The 23,945-nt window shown below is 43.8% G+C and overlaps 1 protein-coding gene across 6 annotated transcripts in view; it reads right to left on the minus strand.

The window, feature by feature from the left end:
* Nucleotides 1–23,945, minus strand: part of STIM1 (stromal interaction molecule 1) — a 191,050-nt gene that overhangs the window by 87,030 nt on the left and 80,075 nt on the right. For all 6 annotated transcript variants that reach the window (XM_030555814.1, XM_030555806.1, XM_030555824.1 and 3 more), the window contains one exon: nt 14,890–15,020. In XM_030555814.1, coding sequence (XP_030411674.1) covers nt 14,890–15,020 — 131 coding nt within the window. The remainder of the gene's footprint in view (nt 1–14,889; nt 15,021–23,945) is intronic.

Consider the following 23,945-nt stretch of genomic DNA (forward strand, 5'->3'; position numbering starts at 1 on the left):
AAGTTCAATAAAGATAAATGCAAAGTGCTCCACCTAGGAAGGAACAATCAGTTTCACACATACAGAATGGGAAGAGACTGTCTAGGAAGGAGTATGGCAGAAAGAGATCTAGGGGTCATAGTAGACTACAGGCTTAATATGAGTCAACAGTGTGATACTGTTGCAAAAAAAGCAAACATGATTCTGGGATGCATTAACAGGTGTGTTGTAAACAAGACACGAGAAGTCATTCTTCCGCTTTACTCTGCGCTGGTTAGGCCTCAACTGGAGTATTGTGTCCAGTTCTGGGCACCGCATTTCAAGAAAGATGTGGAGAAATTGGAGAGGGTCCAGAGAAGAGCAACAAGAATGATTAAAGGTCTTGAGAACATGACCTATGAAGGAAGGCTGAAGGAATTGGGTTTGTTTAGTTTGGAAAAGAGAAGACTGAGAGGGGACATGATAGCAGTTTTCAGGTATCTAAAAGGGTGTCATCAGGAGGAGGGAGAAAACTTGTTCACCTTAGCCTCCAATGATAGCACAAGAAGCAATGGGCTTAAACTGCAGCAAGGGAGATTTAGGTTGGACATTAGGAAAAAGTTCCTAACTGTCAGGGTAGTTAAACACTGGAATAGATTGCCTAGGGAAGTTGTGGAATCTCCATCTCTGGAGATATTTAAGAGTAGGTTAGATAAATGTCTATTAGGGATGGTCTAGACAGTATTTGGTCCTGCCATGAGGGCAGGGGACTGGACTCGATGGCCTCTCGAGGTCCCTTCCAGTCCTAGAGTCTATGAGTCTATGTTTTTAATTGGGGTATACATTTAATATGAGCCTCTATTATGGTGTTTTTTTAAAAAGAGCCCATGCAGCTTTCAGGCATTTCACTTTTGTGACTGTACCTTTTCCACTTAACTAGCTTCCTCACTTTTGTGTAGTTCCTCTTTCTGAAGTTAAAACGCTGCTGAGGTCAGCTTCTTTGATATTTCCCCTCTCCCACACAAAAGGGTGTTAGATTTAATTTTAGTATGGTTGCTATTACCAAGCAGTTCATCTATATTCACCTCTTGGACCAGACCCTGTGTTCCACTTGGGACTAAAATCAAGAATTGCCTCTCCTCTTGTGGGTTCCAGGACTAGCTGCTCCAAGCAGTCCTTACTGGTGTTTAGAAACTTTATCTCTGTAGTCCATCCTGAGGTGACATGTACTCAGTCAATATGGGGATACTTGAAATCCCCCAATATTATTGAGTTTTCTATTTTTATAGCCTCTCTAATCTTCTGGAGCACTTCACAATCACCATCCTGGTCAGCAGTATATTCCTACTGCTATACTCTTATTCAAGCATGGAATTTCTATCCATAGACATTCTATGGTACAGTTTGAGTCATTTAAGATTTTTACTGTGTTTGACTCTATGCTTTCTTTCACATATCGTGCCACTCCCCCACCAGCACGACCTACGCTGTCCTCTCTCTGTATCAAAAGTGGAGCTCGCAGAGCTTCTCCGCTTACCAGACTTGGGGAAAGGAAGCTCAGCACTTCTGTCAGAGACGACTGGTGCCTGCTGAGAGTGGGGGGCACAATTTAAAGGTTTGCCCCCTCCAACAGCTTGAATCAGGCACCCCCCGCCCACACCCAAAAAACATACCCCTCTTACTCTCAGCGGCCCCTCCCTGCAGCTCCCAGGTGTTAGCTCTATGTGGAAAGAGGCAAAGAGCTGGGAGCTGCAGGAGAGGCTGCTGCTTTATATCCATGGGCAGAGGCAGCAGTAAATGCAATGGCTCTCCCTGCAGCTCCTAGCTGTTTGAGGTTGCCTCTCCCCAGGGCCACAGCTCCCAGCTTGACGGCTCCAGTAGAGTCAGGGAGAGGGCCTGGCAGCACCATGTGACAGAGCCTGGCCAGCAAACCCTGGCAAAAATCTGGTCATGTGCTCCCCATGTGTCACCGCCAGCTTCTTCCAACCAGAGCAGGGGGGCGGAGGGGAAGATATGTCTCATGGCTTCCGCACTGTGGGGGGTGCCTGCCAGGGCTTGAGGTTTCAGCAGGAGCAGGGCAGAACCGCAAGCCCTGGCAGGCATGTCCTGGCTCTCGAGCCTCTGAAGATTGTGGAATGCGGCTTGGAGGGTCACTAAGTTTGGCCACTCCTGCTATGTATTTTGTATCCTGGTATCACCATGTCCCACTGATTATCATCATTCCACCGAGTTTATGTGATGCCTGCTATATCAATGTCCTCATTTAATACCAGGCACTCACGTTCACCCATCTTCATATTTAGATTTCTAGCATTTATATACAAGCACTTATAAAAAATTTGTCACATTTCAGCTGTCTGCCATTATGTGATGTAACTGACTAGGACTCTTTTTCCTTTGACTGTTTCTCCTCGGTTCATACCTGTACTTTATCAACTTGTAGTCTCTCCTCTTTAGTAGGATATAGAGAATCCCTGCTAACAGATCCTCTCCTAAGGGATATCTCCATCCAAATCATGTGCTCCTCAGCATCTCTCGGCTTTCCACAAACTCTTAGTTTAAAAACTCCACACTACGACCTTTTTAATTTTACATGCCAGCAATCTGGTCCCATTTTGGTTTAGGTGGAGCCCATCCTTTCTGTATAGGTCCCTCCTTTCCCAAAAGGTTCCCCACTTCCTAATAAACTTAAATCCCTTCTCCCTATACCATCATCTCATCCACACACTGAGACCCTGCAGTTCTGCCTGTCTAACTGGCCCTGCAGGGCAAACTGGAAGCATTTTAGAGAATGCTAGCAATGAGGTCCTGGACTTCTCTCTCTTACCTAGCAGCCTAAATTTGGCCTCCAGAACCTTTCTTCTACCTTACATGTACAGTCAATTGAAATTTGCATCAGAACACATGGTTTGAGCTTGACCAACTTTATTTCATTACTCCACACCCTTGCAGCAGAATGCAGGACTCCCAGAGTGATGATCCATGAAGGCAATTACACAAAAGAGAAAAAAGAGACTCTCTTTGGTGATTAGTTGTAAAATTAGGCAAGCAAAATCCCTTTTTACCAGGCACTCTAAGGGACTTACCTTGCTCTGTTTTCAAATGTATTAGGTGCTGATGCTGCATTTATGCAAGTTGATATGTATACACACAGTGTATACTATACAATATTCTTTAAAAAAAAATTATTTTTTGCTCTGAATAGCTCTGCTGAATAGTGGTGAAAAGACAATATTGCTTTAGCTCAGGGGTAGGCAACCTATGGCACACATGTCAAAGGAGGCACGCAAGTTGATTTTCAGTGGCATTCACACTGACCAGTTCGAGGGACTCTGCATTTTAATTTTTGCTAAGGGTTAATGTCTCTTTCACCTGGAAAGGAGTAACCTGAGCTAAGGGTTAATGTCTCTTTCACCTGGAAAGGAGTAACCTGAAACACCTGACCAGAGGACCAATCAGGAAACAAGACTTTTTCAAATCTGGGTGGAGGGAAGTTTTGGGTGTGAGTTCTTTGTTTTTTGTCTTGGGTCTGACCCTCTCGGCTATGAGAGTGATTTTTCTATCTCCAGCTTTCTAATCTTCTGTTTCCAAGTTGTAAGTACAAAGATAATAAGACAATAAGGTTAATATTGTTTTCTTTTGTATTTACATGTGTATAGTTGCTGGAATGTGTTAAACTGTATTCATTTTGGATAAGGCTGTTTATTCATTTTTTTTCTTTTAAGCAAATGACCCTGTATTTGTCACCTTAATACAGAGAGACCATTTTTATGTCCTTTTCTTTCTTTTTATATAAAGCTTTCTTTTTAAGACCTGTTGGAGTTTTTCTTTAATGGGGACTGCAAGGAATTGAGTCTGCAGCTCACCAGGGAATTGGTGGGAGGAAGAAGTCAGGGGGGGAAATCTCTTTGTGTTAGATTTACTAACCTGACTTTGCATACCCTCTGGGTGATGGGGGAAGTACTTGTGTTTCCAGGACTGGAAACAGGGAGGGTGGAGTCCCTCTGTTTAGATTCACGGAGCTTGCTTCTGTATATCTCTCCAGGAACCCAGGGAGGGAACACCCGGAGGGGGGAAGGGAAATGGTTTATTCCCCTTTGTTGTGAGACTCAAGGAATCTGAGCCTGGGGGTCCCCCAGGGAAGGTTTTGGGGAGACCACAGTGCGCCAGGCACTGTATAGATTCCTGGCTGGTGGCAGCTTTACCAGGTCCAAGCTGGTAACTAAGCTTGGAGGTTTTCATGCTAACACCCATATTTTGGACGCTAAGGTCCAGATCTGGGAAAAATGTTATGACAGAAGCTTCTTAAACATTTTTAAAACCTTATTTACTTTACATATAACAATAGTTTCATGATATATTATAGACTTATAGAAAGAGGTCTTCTAAAAACGTTAAAATGTATTACTGGCACGCAAAACCTTAAATTAGAGTGAACAAATGAAGACTCGGCACACCACTTCCGAAAGGTTGCAGACCACTGATTTAGCTGAACATTTTGAAGTTACAAAGGCGGAGTGAAAATCTGATCACCACACCGTGTGACATCAGCTCCTCCCTTCAGTTCTTCTCAGCAGTACTAGTTTATGCTCCATTATGGTTATAAACTTCACAAGACACGAAGCCATCACTCCCATTCAAGGGAGAATAGCTTTAAGTTAGTAAACAGGTGAGCCAAAGAAAGGAGCAAAGCAAAAGATGCAAACTTGTCTAGTTCCCCCTTTTTTGATTTGTGACCTACATGGGATATGCAGCAATGTCATCTGGAGTTGCCACAACGGGCTGCTAAGAGTGCCTGTAAACACCCACAGGGACACAGAGGATCAGCTGTTGCTCTGTATATTTAGCTCAGGGAGCACAGAAAGGAAAAGTGATCTCTCCGCTTTCCTTAAACTGAGCACCATCAAACCAGATTTCCGAGTACTCTCAGAAGAGGACAGTGTTGTACGGGATTTTCAACTTCTCTCATGGAAGAAGAAAGCTGGATTTGATAGTGTTACAAGACTCCCAACTCCTCTGACAAGCTGTTAAGGTGACCTACTAGTGACCTGCACAAAGAGCAGAGGCACGATATACCACAACTTTATTTCCTACTGCATCTTTCAGACAAACTAACTGCTTTGACACATTAAAGGCAGTTAAATTATGAAAAATGGAAGCTCACTTGAGTGTTAAAATTAGATTTCCTTTTCTGTAACTGTATGCAGGGAAGGTCACCAAGTGCAGAGGAACCACAAAGTGTGTTGCCATCACATTACAGAACAAAGAGATTTCAACCGAGACAAGTTTTATAACTTCACAGATAAATATGCATGTGATAACTTCACAGATATATATTCTCCTATGGCTGCTTCACAATGTAGCCAACAAACTCCTCTAAAGCAATCTCAATGTCAAAAATAAGCCCAAGAAGAGAGCATACAATCTGGAAGCATGATGAAAAGAATTACCATTACAGGGAATGGCAAACATAAGCAGAAGAGACTACTGCTGGACGTAGCAGTCAACAGCCACTCTGCATTGTTACACTTTCTTTTAAAATCATTTGGTTTTCAAAACCAACTGGAATGAGAATTGTGAAACACAGCAAGAGCTGTCCAATGTCAACACACGTAAGAGAACACCATCTGTACACGTGAAAAAGAACAGGGGACTAAGAAACTGGCTAGCACTGTGCAGAAAAAACATTTACATTAAGGGGTGAACAGGTTCCATAAGAACAGCCATACTGGTCCATCTAACCCAGCATCCTGTCTTCCAACGGTGGCCAATGCCAGGTGCTTCAGAGGGAATGAACAGAACAGGTGATCATCAAGTTATCCATCCCGTCGTTCACTTCCAGCTTATGGCAATCAGAAACTAAGGACACTCAGAGCATGGGGTTGTAGCCCTGACCATCTTGGCTAATAGCCAAGTACAGACAACTTGAGGATTTCAGTAAAGGGAGGGGCTTAGGGGAGGTGGGGAACCCAAAGGAAATATAGGAGCTCCTAGTTTCTAGCATATGGCTACACAGTTTCTAGCATATGGCCACACAGATAACGTGCGATATACTAGTGCAAGTGTTCAAGCCACTGTAATTAAAGTTACTGATAAATAGCATCAGATAACTACCCTTTCACCAATCTCCGAGTTATCACCACTAGGCTTCAATGTTAAAAGCCAGGGTAGCTAAACGGGAGCAAGTCCAACATTTATCAGAACTATTATTTCTGTCTGTGTGCAGACTATGACATCACTATAATGGTTCCTTTAGGTTCACAGCCAGAAAGTTTTCTTTGCAACCACAAGCTTCAGAGACATTTCTAAAATGAGAATTTCAGATTCCTGAGAGAAATTATGTGGCACCTTTAGAAAAAAATGCATAATTATAAATCAATTTACATATTTGCATAATCTCAATAAACATTTTAACCCTCTGGCAGCCACGCTTTGTGTAAGGTTCATCTACTTCTCCACAAGGCTGCTTTATATCGGCAGATATCTGCATCCAAAGAGGTGGATAGCCACAGACCATTTTTGTGGATCATGGATTGGATGCAGATACAAATTTTGTATCTAGAGCTCTGCAAATCTGCAGATATCCATGGATCATTTTGCGGATCGCAGATTGGATGCAGATACAAATTTTGTATCCAGCTCTAGAAATCTTGGCTGTGGATATTTTGGTCACTACAGACCTGGAATTTAAATAGAAAAAACATCCCACAAACTAAAGTTTGTTCAGTTAAATCATAAGACATGGGTGTCCTTAAACAGAACTGGAACCACCTTTGACTGAGTATGATCATAAATAGGTTGCTAATTAGAAGGGTTTTCCCATAAGAGCCAGGACTCTCTCTTTAATTGAGGTCACTGCTATCATATTTAACTTGATGAAAATTCATCTCAACAGAAGGAAAAAACAATGATGCTTTAAAAGGACAGTTTAAGGTTGACAGACAAAATTTTCACTGGTCTTAAATATAGGTTTTGTTGTTGTTGTTGTTTTTAAAAAACAGACTCTAATTTAGAAAAAAAAAATGTGTCAATTACATCCCCCATGGAAAAGATGGCTGCAGTGTGGATAAAATCCCAATTTCTCAATTGAGCAAAGACTAACTCACTACAAAGCCAGAGCACTGGGTTTCATTTGCGCTCACGAGCATGCAGACATCACAATTGCCCCATAACTCTGCAACTCAAGCTTGCTCACAAGAACGGGGCAAGCTGAGTGGAGGGATAACTCAACATCTCAAAAAAGCCAGTAGGAGGACTTTCAGGTCTGCTGGCCTTTCAGAACATCTGCTGAAGATATACTAATTCTCACTGAGGTGACTGCACTCAACCTTCAAAATCACCCATAATCTCCCCCTCACTAATTCAAGAAAGTTAACAGAGGAAACTATTAAAGATGGACAGAAAGGCAACTGACTCAGAAACAGGGACTTTCTAGCATTAGGGATATTCCTCTACAATCCAGCAGCTGACTCCCAATTTGCGCACTGTGGAATTGGAAAGCATTTCTAAGGCTTTGCTTTTATGACAAAGTGTCTGGCCCCAGGACTAAGGCCTCTTCTATTATGCACAAATAAGCCCATCTTCAACAGAACCCGGGAATGCTGACAGCAAGCCAGATTATGTCTGTCTACAAAGCAAAAAAACCCAATCCTACATCACCGAGACTTAGAGCTCAGGTCAACTAACTAGGGCTCACAGGGATCCTGCTAGAGAACTTCCCTTGGCCTACATTATTATGTGTACTTCCACACACAAGAAACGAATAGCTCCCATACCCTTTGATGTCACTGGCTACCATTAAATTAAAGGGCTGGGTGGTCCAGCTTCCCTGATGTGTGAGCTACTGACAATTTTTCCAGTTGCTTTTCTGTTCACACTAACGCGGTGGGTATCTCAGGCCAAGCCTTTGCTCCTGATGTCAACTGTGGTGGACAGGTAAAATGATGGAATTCTCCGAACGGACTATTACCTCAGTCGTTTTCACACAATTTTACTAAAATGGCCTGACATTCTACAGTTATTCTCAGGATAATTTCATGCCCTAGAAGAACATAAGAACGGCCATACTGGGTCAGACCAAAGGTCCATCTAGCCCAGTATCCTGTCTTCCGACAGTGGCCAATGCCAGGTGAACAGAATGAGCAGAACAGGAAAACAGAGGCTAGGGACACCATCCCTGTCCATCCCGGCTAAAAGCCATTAGTGGCCCCACCTTTCATGAATTTATCTAGTTCTTTTTTGAACCCTGTAATAGTCTTGGCCTTCACAACATCCTCTGGCAAGGAGTTCCACAGTTTGACTGTGTGTTGTATGAAAAGAATACTTCCTTTTGTTTCTTTTAAACCTGCGGCCTATTAATTTCATTTGATGGCCTCTAGTTCTTGTGTTATGAGAAGGAGTAAATAAGACATCCTGAATTACTTTCTCCACACCAATCATGATTTTATAGACCTCTATTATAGCGCCCCCCTTAGTCATCTTTTTTCCAAGCTGAAAAGTCCCAGTCTTATTAATCTCTCTTGATACGGCAGCTGTTCCATACCCGTAATCATTTTTGCTGCAATTTTCTGAACCTTTTCCAAGTCCAAAATATCTTTTTTGAGATGAGGCGACCACATCTGCATGCAGTATTCAAGATATGGGCATACCATGGATTTATATAGACGCAATACAATATTTTCTGTTTTATCTATCCCTTTCTTAATGATTCCCAGCATTCTGTTTGCTTTTTTGACTGCCACTACACATTGACTCGACGTTTTCAGAGAACTATCCATGACTCCAAAATCTCTTTCTTGAATGGTAACAGCTAATTTAGACTCCATCATTTTATATGTATAGTTGGGTTTATGTTTTCCAACATGCATTACCTTGCATTTATCAGCACTGAACTTTATCTGCCATTCTGTTGCCCAATCACCCAGTTTTGAGAGATCCTTTTGTAGCTTTTTGCAGTCTGCCTGGGACTTAACTATCTTGAGTAGTTTTGTATCACCAGTAAATTTTGCTACCTCACTGTTTACCCCTTTTTCCAGATCATTTATGAATATGTTGAAAAGGACTGGGACCCCAGTACAGACCCCTTGGGACACCACTATTAACCTCTCTCCATTATGAAAACTGACCATTTATTCCTACCCTTTGTTTCCTATCTTTTAAACCAGTTACCAACCCATGAGAGCACCTTCTCTCTTATCCCATGATTGCTTACTTCGCTTAAGAGCCATTGGTGAGGGACCTTGTCAAAGGTTTTCTGAACATCTAAATACACTATATCCACTGGATCGCCTCTGTTCACATGCTTGTTGACCCCTTCAAAGAATTCTAGTAGATTGGTGAAGCATGATTTCCCATTACAAAAACCCATGTTGACTATTCCCCAACAAATTATGTTCATCTATGTGTCTGACAATTTTGTTCTTTACTATAGTTTCAACCAGTTTGCCTGGTACTGAAGTCAGGCTTACTGGCCTGGAGTCCTTTTTAAAAATTGGTGTCACATTAGCTATCCTCCCATCATTTGGTACAGAAGCTGACTTAAATAATAGGTTAGACGACAGCTAGTAGTTCTGCAATTTCACATTCGAGTTCCCTCAGAACTCTTGAGTGAATACCATCTCGTCCTGGTGACTTATTCCTGTTTAGTTTATTAATTTGTTCCAAAACCTCCTCTAATGACACCTCAATCTGGGACAGTTCCTCAGATTTGTCACCTAAAAAGAATGGCTCAGAGGTTTGGAAATCTCCCTCACATCCTCAGAACAACTGCTGTGTTTACTCTGAAAATTAGACATAAAACACAGCCATATGGGTTCACATTTGTGAGCATTTATATCCATTCAAATAATCTGCCCAGGAGCTGGCCTCCAGCCACCAATGAAGAAAAATTTTAAATACATGACAAAATAAGGAGGATCTTATAGCCCTGAAAGATGGAGAACAATGACTCAACAGGCAAGTCTAGCTTCAGGTGCAGACGTGTCCAGGCAGGCTAGCATTGACCATACAATTTACAAGTTTTTTTACACAGAGGCAAGCTCTGGACACAGATTCCCATGTAAGCTTCGCCAGTGGCAATGAATTACATCTACTAGTGAGGTGTTGCATTGCATTGTGAAGTCTGGAATCACAGCACTTTGCAATACTTAACTCTGCCACTAAGCAAACAGAGATGATGATGCGTTTCCTGCAGTTGCAAAAGATCAATACATATCTACAGAGCCATATTTACATAGAAATATTTGCATAGAACAATATTTGCACATAAAATGCAAATGATGCAAGCTATTCTGAAAGTAAATTCAATAAGGAAATCACTTGGATTCTGAGAGCAGATACAAATTCAAAACCTTGACTATGTTATATGCTCTCCACAGACAAGGAAAAATTAATATTTAGTTTTGCTGTTTTTTCAAATTTGAATAAGAAGATGGTCACCAATGTTAAATCATCAGTTCTAGAAAGGAGTATGCCAACTGGAGGGAAGTCAGAGAAGAACAACCAAAATTGTAAAGGGGCCAACTTGGAAGGAAAGATTAAAAGGAGTTAAATAATCATAACAGACTGTTTGCACTGGAGGAGTTCAAAACTCACTGTGGGACTTGAACACTTTGCCTTCTGACACAGAAGTAAGTCTACTACAAAGTAAACCGCAAAGCAACTTTGCTCCCCACTTATTCACTAGTTTGGTGGCATACAATGGCACCACGGGGGCATTTTCAGGTAATGTCTGCCCTTTCAACTGATGGCGTACAACTGCCTTCTTATGTTGGTTCTCAGGTTAGTGGCTTCTCTGCTGCTGCTGGAGGGTCACAAAGCAATGGTGGCAGAGCACATTCTCCATCTACACTTGTCTAAGAGGGTGCCCTTTTCCCTCTCAGATGTGGAATTCACTAGCTAGCCATGCCTTTGTCAACTTCAGATTAGATTCATTCTGTGTGCTCTACATGGGTGACGACCCTTTTAAGACCTCTCAGCTGGTGCAGAATGCAGCTGATGACTCACACATGGAGTGGCACATTTTGCCATGTGCTCCACTGTCTGCATTGGCTTCCAGTTTGTTTCCAGGTGCAATTTATGCTACAGTTACTATGCTTGCTATGGTTGGGTCCCGGGTATGAGAGATGTTGTTCTCTCTCTGTGCTTTACTTCACCATATGAGATCAGCTGGGATACCTGAGGTGAGATTTGCAAGTCTGGTGTAGGTCATTCCCAATGAAGGGGGCTTGTCTCTGATAACACCATCCCGACAAAGCCTGTGTTTGTGCCCAATCTGGGCATGTTGTAGAGCTATCCCACCCCCACTTAAATATATATATATCTGAGAGTTCCAGATTTATTTGCAAGAAGCACACAACTACATTCCTACTGAAAATCTGCCTTTGCATGTTACAATTAACTTCCAAGCTTTGAGAAAGCTTTACTGATCCCTTGTGGGTTTCTCAGAGAAGTCACCCAAGTAGCAAACCTCAGCGTCTTGACCTCTAACCCACCATGTCAAAGTTGCATGTATCTGGCAGAGGAAAGCATGGGGTAAAACCCTTCTCACAGCTTCAGTGACGTGCAAGGGACCTTTAAAAACTAGAACGACATGGCTCTGCATCACAAAGGCTGACTTTCCTCTTTTACAGCTGTTGAGCAGTCATCTTCTTGACATATGAAAGGTCATTGGTCTGCAAATCCTGTTCCCCAGGCAATAGGCAGAGAGAGAGAAGGGAAGGAGAAAGACAATCAAACTAACCCTGTACCATTAGCAGCCCTTGGCACAAGAGTGTGAGGGGAGGATTTAGGCTTATTTCCAACAGTTGTTGCAGCAGGCAGGAATGTGCAATTGGGCCTCAAATTGAGAACTAAGTCGATGCCGCTGATGGCTTCTGGTGTTCTCCTCTTTCATCAAGCCACAGAAAACATGATGACAAAGACAAATTCTTTACGGCAGAGGTGCTGAGGCTGTGACTGCCCTACAGCTGAGCAGAACAGATGGAGAATTTGAGGAAGACAGTCTAGTGGACTAAAGGATGCTGTAATTTCTCATCTTCTAGCTGAGTTTTAATTCACAGCCAAGTTGTAGGTGGGCAATCCATTGAAAATTAGCCGTTTCAGCTGGCTGAAATACAAAGCTTTTATAATTTCAAAGAGAAAAATCAATGTTTATCCATAATAATAAGGAAATATTCTCCTCTGTACATTGGGGAGTGTCATTTTTTTCTATATATTTATTTTCTAATGGCCTGTTTCAAGAAGGCTGTGACAGCACTACAAAATTTCCAGGAAAAAACAGCCCAGAAAATACCATGGAAGACATGAGTCCTGCCCCAAGCAGCTTACAAACTAAATAGGAGACATGACGGAATGGAAGGATAACTAAACAGTTATCACAGCACAGGCCTGGGGAGAAGATGGCAGGGAACTTCAAAAAGAGTGTACATTTACGAATGAGGGCTAGCCTGTGGCATCATGCAATAAGGAAGACTTATCTGCCTACAGTTGTTTGAGTGTGTGTGTTTTCTATCGTATCTACTTTAAGTAATCACATTAATTGGCTAATTTCTTGTAGTATCATAACAGAAGTGGGTCTTAAAGAGGGACTTGGAGTGGGAGATGGCCTTGCAGATTAGCTCTGGGAGGGCATTCACGGTGTAAGTGCAGCATGGAAAAAAACCAAAAAGACAAGAAACAGACAAAGGAGGCAACAAGATTGGTGTCACCGAAGGAGTGGAAAGAGCGGCCTGCAACATGACACCAGGGTCAGAGAAGCCTGGAGGCCAGATTTAGGGAGAGCCTTGAAGGTGATGACAAGAAGTATTTGACATCGTGGAGAAGAGAAGCCAGTGGAGGGTGATGTGGTCAGGTCTATGGGTAAGGAATATGACCTTAGCAGCTGCATTTTGAATGGACTGGAAGCAACGATTCATAATCAGGACAAGAGATGAAGAGGGCTTGGATGACATATTCAGTTGTCTGAACAGATTGAAAAGGTTGGATATTTAAAGTGTTTTAAACTAGATAGTAGTAATGGTGGCAACGTCAATATACAGACAAGCCGGGGGTTGGGAAGGCTCAGAAAACCATCCAGAAAGGAGTCCACGGGGAGTATAATAATAGTAATTATTTGCATTTCAGTAGCACATAGAGGCCAGAGTAAAGTGACAATACAAAGAACACACAAGACAGATTCTTGCATCAGAACTAATTTGTAGATTAACAATACTTTACATAGCGTTTATATAATGTCATCTAGCACATTCAAAGTGCTATACAAAACCTACTAATTAATCCTCAACTCTTTCAATGCTTTCAATATTGTCCCCACTTTACACATGGGGAAAGTGAGGCAGACAAGTGAACTGACTGACCCAAGCCCATACCATGAGTCAGCAGCAGAGCCAGGATTAGAACTCTAGAGTCAAGTCATCTGAGACAGGGAAAGGGACTGTACAAAATGTTTTCCTCACAGTGACAGGGAATCCAGATGGAAGCTCTTTGATCAGTCTGGGCAGTGAAATTGAGACAAAGAGAGAAGAGCTCTGTAGTGACAGAACAAACAACTTGCCCCATCAAGCGAGGAGGGCAGATGCTGGCTCTGAATTGCCATGGTTTCACATTTTGGACTGATGAGCCTTTTCTTTGCGGCAAATATTTTTAAAAGGAAGACCTGCTTCATTATTATGGGCTTGTGTGACACATGGATTTACTGTGTGGGCTCAGGCAAGTATTTAAATTCCCTGGGGCTCCACTTCCTTTTCTGCAAAACGGGGATCACACTCCCTCACTGGGGTGGTGGGGGCGAGGTGGGGCAGAGACTCTTGTTGGGAGGATTAGTTAGTCCAATGTTAGTAGAGAGCTTTCAGCAGGCAGAGCACGATACAAGAGCCAACATCACAGTAAACCAACCAAACCAGCCAAAAGGGAGAAAACAAAGGCTTCACTTCACATCGCAGAAATTGCAGATTACACTTTTGTAATTTCTTTTAAAAGGATCCAACTGTCCCATTTACAACCCCTCCTCCCTTCCAAAGCACTTCCAGGTGGACAGCATGTACACAGAGCTCAACTCTGCTGTATTGCCTCGAGGAGGTACCAGGGTCTAGTGCAGGGGTCTCAAAACACACGGCCCATGGGGTTATTTCCTGTGGTCCACCACAGGAGCCAACTCCACCAGCAGCCAAGCTTCCCTCACCCCGCGCCTCCCACCCCCTGAGCACGCCACATCCCCACTCCTCCGCCTACCTCCTACCACTTAGGACTTTCCAGGAGGGATGGGGGAGGAGCGGTGACGTGGCATGCTCAGGGAAGGAGGTGGAGAAGAAGCAGGGCCGGGATGGGGATTTGGGGAAAGGGTTGGAATGCAGCAGGGAGGTGGTGGAGTTGGGGCGGGGGTTGGCATGGGGGCAGGGAATCGGTGGGAAGAGGTGGGGCAGGGGTGGGGCCTCATGGAAGGGGTGGAGTAGGGGCAGGAACGGGGACAGGGGGAGGCTTTTGTATCTTTGTAAGAAAAGGTGTCAGTAATGCAGCCCTCGGGCCAATGTACTAGTCCTCACGTGGCCCTCGTGGTGATTTGAGTGAGATCGCTCGTCTAGTGGACAGCGCTCGTATCACGCTGGGGGGTAGTGTGGTCTAATGGATAAGGTACTGGATTGCGGAGTCATGATACTTAGGTTCTCTTCACCTTTGGCAAGTCACATCTCTGTGTCTTTGCCTGTCCCTTCAATTCAGGGCAAGGATTGGTCTCTTATTATGGAATTCTGGGAGCTTCAGGCTCTGCAGGCTGAAGATGAAGACAGCCAACAACTACTCTGGAAAATGTTATCAGCTGATCTTTGGCCACCCCGACACAGTATTATCCAAACTAGAGCTGCCCTCCTAAAGAGGAAGGCATGAAGGGGAGGAAGGACAGGAGGGAGAAAGAAAGAAAAGTAGCTGTGAACTAACCTCATCGCTCTCTTCTACATCCACGTTGCCATTGGCGTCATCGTCCATCTGCTTGTGGATATTGCAGACAGCTTCAAAGCTGAGCTGCTCATCTTCGATGTGGCACAAGGGCTCATCAATTCGACAGAACTCTGTTCGGGGAGAAAACACTAGCATTAGGTAGCCTCCACCACAAGAATTTCCATCTCACTCTCTCGCTCCGCATCTTGCATTTGGAAAAGCAAGAAAAGTGTTTGGGGCAGGAATACACTGGGATATTTTAGTGTTCCAGACCCACAAATATAAAGTAAGACTAGTTGGTCTTTATGATAGCCGCAAATCCTGACAAAAAAGAATGGGTCAGGGCCTAACCTGGGCCAATCTATCTTAGGGACGAGCTCCTGCAGTAGTGCTGGAAATGCTGATCAGCTTGAGTGCACGGGAGGCAGGGCCTTCTCCACAAGAGGCCAGAGACTTTGTTTTCCCCAATAATCTACCTATCAGTTTTAGCCTGGGGGAAGGATTTCAGGGTTGTTTTTTAGTATGTATTTAGTGGGATTTATTTCTTATATATTTTAGTGTGTATCATTACGACATTATTATGTCTATTACAGTAGTGCTTAGCCACAGGACATTTTGTGGGTTTAGTTAAATTTATTTTATTCATTTTGTTTTATACATATAAATTATTCAATAAAAAGATGGTATTTCCATTAAATATGGGATAGGCCATTTAGAGCTTTATATTTATAAACCAACACCTTAAATTGTGCCTCATACTTAATAAGTAGAGAATGCTGATTCAAAAACACAAGTGTCATGCTTACAGGAAATTTTAGAGGCTTTCGGATAGGAATTTGTTGATGGCATGAAGAGCCTTTCACCTAGCAGGTACCTAAATTGCATTCATTCCAGGTTGCTATTGACTGAAAGTTTTTACCCTCTGATGGCACTTCTGAGGACTACATTAAATGAGTTTGGTGGGTCTTAGTTCAGTTCCCATTGGACAGGTGTCCACATCACAAAACCCACCACTAGAATTGGCATTCCGACTGAATCTTAGCAGAATGGCTAAGGAACAAAGGGTGTGTCTAAAAAACCATGGCAGGCCTGTGCCAGCTGACTCAGGCTAAGAAGTCATTTAATTGTGGAGTAGACATAGAGGCCCTTGCGAGGTGGGAGGATCCCTGAGCCTCTTAGCCCAAGTCCGAATCAGCTGGCCTGGGGCAACCGCGGGTGTCTAATTGCAGCATAGACATACCCAAAAGGGCCTTGGAGATCGAATTCCCCTCTGACTTCATGATGGTCCTTCTAAAACAAAACAGGCATCCTGGCAGCAGAGGGATCTTGCACTGCTGCCATATGAACAGTATCTTTCGATAAACTGGCATTTATTAAGGCATTTATCAACTTGATACCTAAAAACCCAGAGGAAATGAGACTACTTGTATGCTTAAAAAATTAAGTACATGTTTAATTAAATAATTGGCTGGATCAGGGCCTAAGTATGAACTGAAGTGAGATTTATGTCTCTTGGTCTGTCAATCTGAAATCTTTTGCCAGCACTAAATTCACACCAATTGTTTTTAAATGTTTTATTATTAGTTTTACTTGCCCCCGTTAGCTTTCACAGATACCTTGGCTACCAGTACAGATCTCTAGCCACATACAGCTAACACCAGCCAGGAAAAGGTACAGAACAGCTTCTATATTAAAAAGACTGGGACTTTTAGCTTAGAAAAGAGAAGACATAGGAAGTACTGCTTCACACAATGCACAGTCAACCTGTCGAACTCATTGCCAGAGAATGGTGTGAAGGCCAAAAGTCTAACTGGGTTCAAAAAAGAATTACGTAAGTTTCTGGAGGATAAGACCATCGACGGCTATTAGCTAAGATGATCAGGGAGGCAACTCCATGGTGGCAGTGTCCCTACACCTCTGACTGCCAGAAGCTGGAACTGGATGACGGGATGGATCACTCGATCATTGCCCTGTTCTGTTCATTCCCTGTGAATCATCCGGCACCAGCCCCTGTCAGAAGGAAGGATAACTAGCTAGACAGACCACTGGTCTGACCCATTATGACCATTCTTACATCCTTATGAAAAAAAACCACTGCAGCTGCTATCAGATTTCAAATGACCCTGTGCTCCTGGCCTAGTCCCACCCACACCCAGACTTCGCCCTCGTCCAGACTAACCCGCGGCATCGGCGGGTTAAAATCGATTGCTCGGGGATCGATATATCGCGTCTAGTCTGGACGCGGTGTATCGATCCCCGAGCGCGCTTACATCGATTCCGGAACTCCATCAATCCGAACGGAGTTCCGGAATCGACACGGAGAGCCGCGGACATCGATGCGGCGCCGTCCAGACTGGTGAGTACCTCGATTTTAGAAATTCGACTTCAGCTACGTTATTCTCGTAGCTGAAGTTGCGTATCTAAAATCGATTTTAATTCCTAGTCTGGACGTGGCCTTACTCTCCAGGTTTACCACTCCTCTCTCTCCAGACTGTTTAAAACACAAATAAAGTATCAGGTGCATGTAATTTCCCCAAGCAAACACTGACTGCAATTCTCTCAGCTGCTACCAGTGCCCCAATGCCTGGCATGACAGCATTTGGTACTGCAGGTAGCATACTAGCTGATCACATGCCATAGTGAGACAGGCAAGAAATACAGGTGAGTGTGCCTGTAAGTGAGCATGGAAGATAAAATAGGATGGGTGAGTCAGAGATGTACGAGCACTGGCACTTTTCTCAGAATACAGGTGCCTGTGTAAGTTATTATTGCGTATGAGTCATGATACAGCACCATATGATCACTAACTGTTTACTGGAAATAAAGGTGTCTCTATCAGATAAAGACAAAGACAGATGACTGGGTCACATAGAATTGCATGGAAATTGTAGAAGCTTTCGGATAGGAATTTGTTGATGGCACGAAGAGCCTTTCACCTAGCAGGTACCTAGATCGCATTCATTCCAGGTTGCTATTGACTGAAAGTTTTTACCCTCTGATGGCACTTCTGAGGACTACATTAAATGAGTTTGGTGGGTCTTAGTCCGGTTCCCATTGGACAGGTGTCCACATCACAAAACCCACCACTAAAACTAGCATTCCGATCGAATCTTAGCAGAATGGCTAAGGAACAAAGGGTGTGTCTAGAATTGCATGGTCACTTGTAATGTACAGGAAATACAGCTGCCAAAGTTTCTGAACCTAATGCAACTACAGCCATAAACGTCACTCATCCCAAAATATTCATCAGTGAGAAACGACAGCTGCACTACCACGCAGCAGAGCAGCAGTTTTCCTGGTAAGTGTACCTTTAACTTCTGATCTCCGTTAGATGTTGGCTTGTATCTGCACACTCCCCAGGTGTGGCTTGGTACCAGCCTTATAAACAGGATGCTATTACCTTGAGGCTTAGCAACCAAGAGATGAAGGACCACAAACTTTTTTCAATTTCAGTTACAAGAGCAGAGGACCCAGAGTTTGTCTACAATAAATAAATGTATGTTCTCCAATTTCATACAACATTCTCTCTCAAAAGCACCTAGAGCTAGGTTCTCCAATTACACTTTCAGTGTCTCACCAAGTATCAGCCTACAAGTCCAAGTTCTCATATCATGTTCATCACTGTTGTGTTTTGAAGGCCTGACAAATGTTTGTAGTTTTACACAGGGATGGCACATTTAAAATCCCGGCTGTAGTTATGGCATGAGTGCTGGAACAGGACATCTCACACTGATACTGATCTAATTCCAGTATGTCACTGTGTAATATAAACATAGAACAGAAGATGGAAAGCACCAGTTTCCATCTCCCACAACCCAACCTCTGTAACCACAGGAAATCAGGCAATGGGCGATATGCCCAGCAGATCCTAATGGATGACCCCCTCTCCCAACTCAGTGCCGCAGAGAAAAAATAAAAATCCCCAAGGCCCCTGCCAATATACCATGAGAAAAGGTCTTCCCAAATTAGGTAAGCAGCTAAGCCCTGCGCATATAAGCTACAATTATCATGGTTACGTATCAGGTCCCATTTATACTCTGATGTCTAAATATGGAATATTGATCTAGTTTTCTTGATTTCCTAGTGCTGTGGGCTCTGTCAGCCCCTTCTGGAACAGGGCCTCCTGAATACTGACGTCCCTCTGGGTGCAGGAAATGCCCCATGGAATTTAACTTAATAAAAAAATAAGATGCCCACAGGTAGGCTTCAGATGTAAATGTTGTTTCCCTGAAATTTAGGAGTGGTCTACACTTAGAAATTTACCAACATAGCTCTGTCAGTTAATGGTGTGATATTTTACCAAGAAAGCTACACTGGTAAAAGCCCTGCTATAAGCCGTTTTATACCAGTTAAGTGCATCCGCCCTAAAGGAGTTTGCTGGCATAACTATATCAGTACAACTATACCAGCAAAACTCTCCTAGGGTAGACAAGGTCTTAACTGACAATGTTTACTTTGGTCACGCGTGGTAAGACATCTGAATAAGAAAATGTATTCGTGCTTACCTACAAGTTTCCTTTCTTTGAGTAATAAGGTCTACAGATCTGTTACAAGGGGTAGTTCAGCCTACTTAACAACTTGGAGGCAGAAGCAGATCTGTCAGTCATTAGCAATACGGGAGTGCCCTACCCCTGAAGTTCCCATCAATCAAGACAATGTCCACTGCTGGCATGATTCCATTCTACTTTCTTAAATTACGGATTGTGTTAACTATACTTTAAAGTGAAATCACAGCAATTTCTCCTAATGCAGAGCACAGGGATATGTCTCCCTAACAAAATAAACCTGAATATTTGGATATCAATTCCTCTCTCTATTCTGGATGATACATTTGTCTCTGAGATGGGCCAGATCTATGGACCATATTACTCAAGAAAAGGAAATTTTCAGGCAAAACAATTTTTTTTTTGTTCTACATGGAGCTAGGGTCTACAGAGCCTTAATAATGGGATTTTCACAGCAATGTGCCTCCAGGGTGGGAAGCTGAATCATCGTTTAAATATGGACAACCAAAATGAGGTAAATTATATATCCTGTACGCTGAGGCATGCAAAAGGCTTCTGTCAAAAAATGGCACTTGCTAATGATTAGATGACCAATATGTAGAATTTGATGAATTTATGGCTACATGGCCATCTAGCTGGTCTCAATACAGGAGACATGACTTCTCTGCCCTGACTTTATCAGTGCTCCTACAGATTAGACTTTCATGCTTGACAGAAAAAGAACGTTTCTTGAATTTACTTTGCAAGTGAGTGCTATGACAGATGTGAGGACTGCATGTCTGAACGGGCCTCCTCAGAGAAAGCTCCCAACTTCATAAACTCATCCGATTGGCAACAGTAGTTCTCAGAAAGTCTGCTTTAATGGATAAGAATTGTAACGATATCAGCCACAGGGATTCAATTAGGGTAGTGCAGTAAGGAGCAGAATGAGGTTCCAAACATTGTGGGTTGGAATCTGGATAGCTGATCTAAGGAAGCGTTTAATGTCAGGGTTTCTACAAAACTTCCTTTTTCTTGACCATAATGAGAACATTATAGTACAGAGACTTGACCTTTTTGCTTAGACATTCTCATTAGAGTCCTCGTGGAGGAACAGTGCTGGAAGAAAAGATTCTTAGATTGGAAGGACAAAAGGACAGATTCTACCGACCACCAGAAAAGCTTAAGAGCTCTTGGATAAGCAGCCTCAGGAAGGAACAGCTCTTGGATAACCCACCTCAAGACGCATCACTACCCCAGATTCAAGGAAGAAACTGGCCATCCAGGAATGAGAGAGAGACAAAATAATAAATGCTATTTGGTGTGACGGGATCTCTAGGGTGCAGACTGGGACTCTGGGACCACTGTGCCCCCCCTGAACTCTCTCCAGCCTGGGCTGTCTCTCACAATGCCTTGCTAGTGACCAGCAGCAAACCCCTCTAGGTGCTGTTATCACTCAGCACAACCACATGTGGAGCCTCACACAGGGCCGCCCGGGGGTGGGGACAAGTGGGGCAATTTGCCCCAGGCCCTGGGCCCTGCAGGGGCCCCCACGAGAAGGGCTAAGGCTCATCCCCCGCCCTCGCCATCCCCCTTGCACCTCAGCACGCGCGTCCAGGAGCGTCCCTGGACAGCGCTGCAGCCGCGTGCCCCTGGCGGGGCGTGAGCTCCTCCCCGCTCACAGCCGCATGATAAGGAGGGTGGGGCTGCAAGCTCCGGGTCGAGCAGCAGGAGCTCTGGTCCCACTGGAGCTCACAGCCCCGTCCCCTTACCACACAGCTCTGAGCGGGCAGGAGCTCAGGCCCTGCCAGGGGCACGCGCTGCAGCGCTGTCCAGGGACGCTCCTGGACAGGCGCGCTGAGGCTCCGGGAGAGGGGGTGAGCGGCCAGGGCTGGGAGGGAGGAGTTGGATAAGGAGCAGGGAGTCCTGGGGACTGAAGCGTCCTTTTACCTCTGTACTATAGTTACACTGTTGAGGTTTGCACCAATGTAGCTAATGCCCAGTCAGTGTTTCCATCATAATCAAGGTTTTAATGAGGGTGTTAACAGAATTTCTCTGCCTTGAAATTTGGTATGAAAAGATATAGGGACTAGATAGCCATGGAGGTTGCTGGACTTGCTTTTTCATCTCTTGAGATCCAGGACCAGCTGGTGCACAGGAGTGCATTCTTGGGGGATTATTAATGTTGCAACAGAACCTAGAGAGCTCAGGTAAGATCAGGGCCCCATGATGCTAGGTACTGTGCAGACACCCTGCCCCACAACATTTCTTATCTGAATGGACAAGACCAACAAAGAAAGATTTATTTCCATTTTAGAGTTGGGGAACTGAGGCCTGGGCTATAAAATGACTTGCCTCAGGTGAGTCAGAAAGTCTGTGACAGCCAGTATTGAGCACACATCGCGCAAACTCCAAACCAGCTCCTTAACCACAAACCCATGCTTTCTTTCTAGGGGTTCACTGCTAATATTCCAAATCCAAAACAAAGCTGAGGTGCTTTTCCCTGCCACTGCAGACATTTACTCTCTCTCTCTGCATGTGATAAAGCATTGCTGCCAGAGATGACTCAAGCCTGGGGCTCATAAAATACTTCTCAAGATCAAATACTTTGCTTGTGGAATGGAGCAGAACGGACCAAGCATTTGGAGTTTAAACACAGCAACGCACCCAGTCCTAGGACCTAGAGCTGGTCAGAAATATTCCAGTGAAGTGTTTCTTTGAAGTTTAGCATTTGTTGAAATACAAGTGTTTTGTGGAGTTGGTTTTCTGCCAGGTCACCTGCTTGGCTCCTAACAACTCACCTGCCAGACTGGCTCGGAATCCAGGGCTCCATCCTCCCTATTGAAATCCTCTGCAAAATAGAATATCCTTCTCCACACAGCTCAACAAGGGATCAGGGCGGTTGGATAAGGCGCAGGGAGTCCCGGGGACAGTCAGGAGAAAGGGAGGGGGCAGAGGTTCGGGGGGGGGCTTGTTAGGGGAAGGGGGGGTTGGATCGCGGGCATTTGGAGGTCTGTCAGTTTGTGAGGAACCCCATGGAGCCAGTCTCTAGGAAACAGATAAATGCATGGAGGTTAAGTCCATTAATGGCTATTAGCCAGGATGGGTAAGGAATGGTGTCCCTAGCCTCTGTTTGTCAGAGGGTGGTGATGGACGGCAGGAGACAGATCACTTGATCATTACCTGTTAGGTTCACTCCCTCTGAGGTACTTGGCATTGGTATGTTCTTATGTTCTAACCTAAATGAACTCAAAGTTATGGGGACAGATATGAGTCAAGGAAGCCAGCAGAGTATCAAAAACCTGGAAAAGTCTCTGACTGGATGGGCTCAGGCGTTCAGTCACAAGCTGAGATGGTTCAAAAGTTTTGGATGTTTTTAAGCAGAATTTTTGTATTGTTTCTTTAAACAATCAAGCACAGGAAGCAGCAAATATTTGGCCACACACTTCTGAAACCCCAAATCATGTTCAGGTTTTGGCAGACTAATTTCAGCTTTTCAATTAAAAAAACCACAACAAATTTTGAAGGAAAGCAGATATTGTCTGTGATTTTTTCACACTTTTTAAAAACCCCTAGTTTTTGATCCAAAAAAAGTTTTGACGGAAAATATTTGTCCAACCCTTATAATGAGCTTTAGTGCCTTTTAGCACTAGCTGATGCTAAGAACCAGTGATACCTTGTAAAGGTGACTTGAAAAGAAGTTCTCAAAACTGGGTTTGTGCTGAGATATGGAGGGTTTTTAAATGTTTATTTTTCCCAGGGCCCCACAGGGGCCCCCATGAGAAAACAGTATTCTATAGTATTGCAACTTTTTTTTATGGAAGGGGCCCCCAAAATTGCTTTGCCCCAGGCCCCCTGAATTCTCTGGGCAGCCCTGGCCCCACACCCAACTAGATTGCATGAATGCTCCCAGAGTCACTCATGAATCACACAGAGAAAGGCACCAGAACCAATTCCCTCCAGCTCCCAGCACTGTACTTCAGGAATATACCGTCTTGCACTGCTCAGGACGAGCAGTGCAGATTTATTAATTGGTTCACCACTTCATCAATGGAAAGTGGACATACACCAGCCTTTGCAAACCTGAGCACATTTGCCACACACTTTAGGCAAACTCACTGGTAAAGATAAACAGTTAAACAAATGTATTGACTATAAAAGACAGATTTTTAAGTGATATTAAGTGATACGCAAAAAGTCAGAGTAAGTTACCAAAATAAAATAAAAAATAAAATATAAATTAACTCTAAACTCTCAACCCTATTAGACAGGGAAACATCTAGATTAATCAGTTTTTCTCACCCCACTGGATATTGCAGTTCATAGTACACAGAGTTCACCCTTGATATCTGGGTCAGTCTCCTCCACTTAAGTCTTCTCAGTGTCCTTGTTGCTTGCAGCATGGGTGGGGGCAGGAGAATGGCGAAGCATGGTCCTGCTCTGTTCTGTTTTATGCCCTGAGTTCCATGTGCTTGGAGAACACAAGTCCAGGCATGTCTGGAGGCACTGCTGAATCTCCAGGCAAGTTTGAGCAATTCCTTTGGTGTGGCCTCGTGCGGGTGAGTCACCGAA

The sequence above is a fragment of the Gopherus evgoodei genome, chromosome 1, assembly GCF_007399415.2.
Source record: "Gopherus evgoodei ecotype Sinaloan lineage chromosome 1, rGopEvg1_v1.p, whole genome shotgun sequence".
Taxonomy (NCBI): Eukaryota; Metazoa; Chordata; order Testudines; family Testudinidae; genus Gopherus; species Gopherus evgoodei.